This window comes from Pelmatolapia mariae, unplaced genomic scaffold (assembly GCF_036321145.2).
Source record: "Pelmatolapia mariae isolate MD_Pm_ZW unplaced genomic scaffold, Pm_UMD_F_2 NODE_ptg000392l+_length_51772_cov_1, whole genome shotgun sequence".
Taxonomy (NCBI): Eukaryota; Metazoa; Chordata; class Actinopteri; order Cichliformes; family Cichlidae; genus Pelmatolapia; species Pelmatolapia mariae.
The window spans coordinates 12532-16085 of NW_027052079.1; the positions used below are offsets into that span (position 1 = coordinate 12532).

General features: G+C 43.8%; 1 protein-coding gene across 1 annotated transcript; it reads left to right on the top strand.

Moving 5' to 3' along the window:
- Positions 1–1147: 1147 nt before the first annotated feature.
- LOC134623091 (nuclear factor 7, brain-like) lies at positions 1148–3225 on the top strand. Its single transcript, XM_063468300.1, has 2 exons — positions 1148–1286; positions 1388–3225. Exon 2 carries the CDS (start codon positions 1405–1407, stop codon positions 2788–2790), a length of 1386 nt encoding a protein of 461 aa, XP_063324370.1. The 5' UTR covers positions 1148–1286; positions 1388–1404; the 3' UTR covers positions 2791–3225.
- Positions 3226–3554: the final 329 nt, after the last annotated feature.

Here is a 3554-nt window from a genome sequence, read left to right on the forward strand (position 1 = left end):
AGAGAGAGAGAGAGAGAGAGAGCTGTGCATTAAGTGTGATTTTATCGTAATGGAAGCAAAACGGCAAAAGTCAGAGGGAATTCATGATGATGTTTGTGTGGAGCATAGTTCGGATCTTCATTGGCTGGTTCAGTCAAAATTGTTTGGAGAGAGATCAAACTAACAGCAAACTAACAGCAAAAAAGGGCGTAAAGAAAAAGCGCGGACCCGCCGACGGATCAGAATCAGTGAGCTGTCGTCTAAAGCCCCGACCATGTCCGTGTCCGCGTACGTACCGTCGGGTGAGAAAGGCGACATCTCACTGATTCTGATGTGTCAGCGGGTCCGCGCTTTGTGTTTACGTCTTTGTGCAGAATCCATGTACCTGCTCTCATTTACTGTTTTGGCTGTTTGGTGGTTGTTGAAATTTAGTGAGGTTTAACCTGAGATTCTGGCATTTCGGGCAAAATACATGTATATAGAAAATCGATTCAGTATTTTAATGAATCGATAACATGTTATCCAACGTAGAATAGATTTTAATCGATACATCAATAATCAAAACCCACCCCTAGTAACTGTAAAATCATGCTTATGTACGTCTGGATAATGACACAAACTAGTGTGTAGCACTGCACTTTTTAATAAACTGAAAGACAGAAATCAGATTATAGGATCTGTAGTGTTGTTTATTTATATTATGGTGTTTATCATTAGTGATATTTATTACTGTGTGTATACTCTATTAGAAGAGATGAGATAAAAAAAAATCTCTTCCTTGCTGGTTCCATCGAAGAAGAAATGCTCAAGTAACTGTAGCACGCATGTAGTGGTTGTGCAGGAACTTGACAGCGGGGAGCACAAGCGCGGACGTTGGAGGAGAACACACACACAGGAGTCTAGGGAGCAAACAAACGCACTGTTTTCACTAAAGAGTCCAGCTTTCGGGTCCTCCTTCCCCACATCCCGTGACATTAGCAGCATATTAGTCAGCTTAGAACATGCAGGTTTTACAGGGATTTAAAAAAAGATACGCAAACCGCGGCGTGCCAGTTCCGGCCGCCTTTAAAGGGTTAAAGTGAAAAGGCAACATTTTACTCCTCCCCTCACGTCACTCAAATGCAACAAAGCAGGAAACATGATGTTTTTCTTCCTTAGTAGGGAAAAACGCACAGAGAGACGCCCAGCCGATCAGACTGAGTTCAGACCAAACTAGCAGCTTCCTCTGAGTGAGTCCAGCTACAGGAGAGAAAAGTGGAAAACTCCAACACTGCTGCTTCAAGCTGCTGACGCTCCACACACTGAATGTGAGTTTGAGCAAAAACACGACTCAAAGGAAGTTTCAGTGAAGGTAGTAGAGGAGGGAGGGGAGCCAGGACTGACTGTACTTCCTGTCTGCTGTTTTCAGCTTCACTCACAGACTCAATGGCTTCCAGATCAGAGGAGGATCTCTGCTGTACGGTCTGTATGGAGGTCTTCAGAGATCCTGTTATTCTGTCATGTAGCCACAGCTTCTGTAAAGACTGTCTGAAGAGATGGTGGAAAGAGAGACCAACACACGAGTGTCCACTTTGTAAGAGAAGATCTTCAAAGAAGCATCCACCTTCAAACAAGGCTTTAAAGAACTCGTGTGATTCGTTCTTACACGAGAGATATCAGAGAGCTTCAGAGGCTCTCTGCAGTCTGCACTCTGAGAAACTCAAACTCTACTGTCTGGACCATCAGCAGCCAGTGTGTGTCGTCTGCAGAGACTCAGAAAAACACACCAATCACAGATTCAGACCCATCGATGAAGTTGCACAACAACACAAGAAACTTCAGGAAACTCTGGAGCCCTTAAAGAAGAAGTTAAAGGTTTGTGAAGAAGTTCAAGTGACGTTTGGTCAAACAGCAGAACACATTAAGGTCCAGGCCCGACACACAGAGAGGCAGATTAAGGAGCAGTTTAAGAAGCTTCACCAGTTTCTAGCAGAGGAAGAGGAGGCCAGGCTGGCTGCACTGAGGGAGGAAGAGGAGCAGAAGAGTGGGATGATGAAGGAGAAGATGGAGGCTCTGAGCAGAGAGATAGCAGCTCTTTCAGACACAGTCAGAGCCACAGAGGAGGAGCTGAGAGCTGAAGACGTCTCATTCCTGCACAACTACAAGGCTGCAGTGGAAAGAGTCCAGCGCTGCCCCCTGCTGGATGATCCACAGCTGCCCTCAGGAGCTCTGATAGACCAGGCCAAACACCTGGGCAACCTGACCTTCAACATCTGGAACAACATGAAGGACATGGTCTCCTACACTCCTCTCATTCTGGACCCAAACACTGCTGATCCAGACCTCATCCTGTCTGAAGATCTGACCAGTGTGAGAGGAGGAGAGAGGCAGCAGCTTCCTGATAATCCAGAGAGGTTTGATCATTCCTGCTCTGTCCTGGGCTCTGAGGGCTTCAACTCAGGGACTCACAGCTGGGATGTTGATGTTGGAGACAGTACACCGTGGGGACTGGGTGTGTTAGCAGAGTCTGTGCAGAGGAAGGGAGAGATATGGTCTGGATTATGGAAAATATGGTTTGATGAAGGTGAATACTCAGCATGGTCACCACCAGGTCCTCTCACTGACCTCTCATTCCAGAAGAAGCTCCAGAGGATCAGAGTGAATCTGGACTGGAACAGAGGAAAGCTGTCGTTCTCTGATCCTGATACTAACACACACATACACACCTTCACACACACTTTCACTCACAGGATGTTTCCATACATTAGCACTGTTGATGAAGTGAAGGTGTTGCCCTTGAAGGTGTCAGTGTCAGTGGAGCAGATGAGTTGAGGATGATGATGTTTCTAATGTTGTTTCCTGTCAGTGAATTGAAGCTGTTAAACTGCAGCTGTCCTCCTGCTGCCTCGTTGTTCCAAAGCTCTTTGTTTCTCTTTTAGTTCTCACTGTTTCTTTCTGTTTCTGCTGTCCACCTTTTCACATGGAAAATCATTTCACTGTTTCTCACTGAATGACTCCCCAAACTAGATTTGAAATTCTATCAAGTTTCTAATCATTACAAGTGATTCATGTTTCTATTTGATGTGTGTAAATGGAGATGATTTAGTTTGCTGGGATATGGACTGACATGTGTTGAATGGGAGGAGCAGTTTGTTGTTGTCTTCTTGGCTGTTTATGACAACAATAAATATATTGTTGAAACAATGATTCGTGTTTAACTCCATATATGAAATGTTTCTGATATTTGAATTCTGTTTGATTAAAGACTTTCTTCATGACACAAATGAGATTTCAGTGTATTAATAGAACTAAATAAGCTCAGAGTTGAAAGGCTGGAGTATTATGTACGTGCTTCACTGTCAGTATCTTCAGGGGGATTCAAAGGGAAACATCAAACTGCTGTAATGAGATAAACTAGTTGGGCTGAACACACTTATCTGTAGTTTGTCTCCATCCAGGATCATCAGAATATAATGAACATGTGTGAAGAGCAGTGTAGGGTAAGTTACTTTAAATTAGTAACTTAGTTACATTACTAGTTCCATCAAAAGTAACTCAGTTCAGTTCAATTCAATTTTATTTATATAGTGCAAGGT

Coding starts and splice junctions, on each gene's coding strand:
- LOC134623091 (XM_063468300.1), top strand. CDS start 1,405: ATGGCTTCCAGATCAGAGGAGGATCTCTGCTGTACGGTCTGTATGGAG.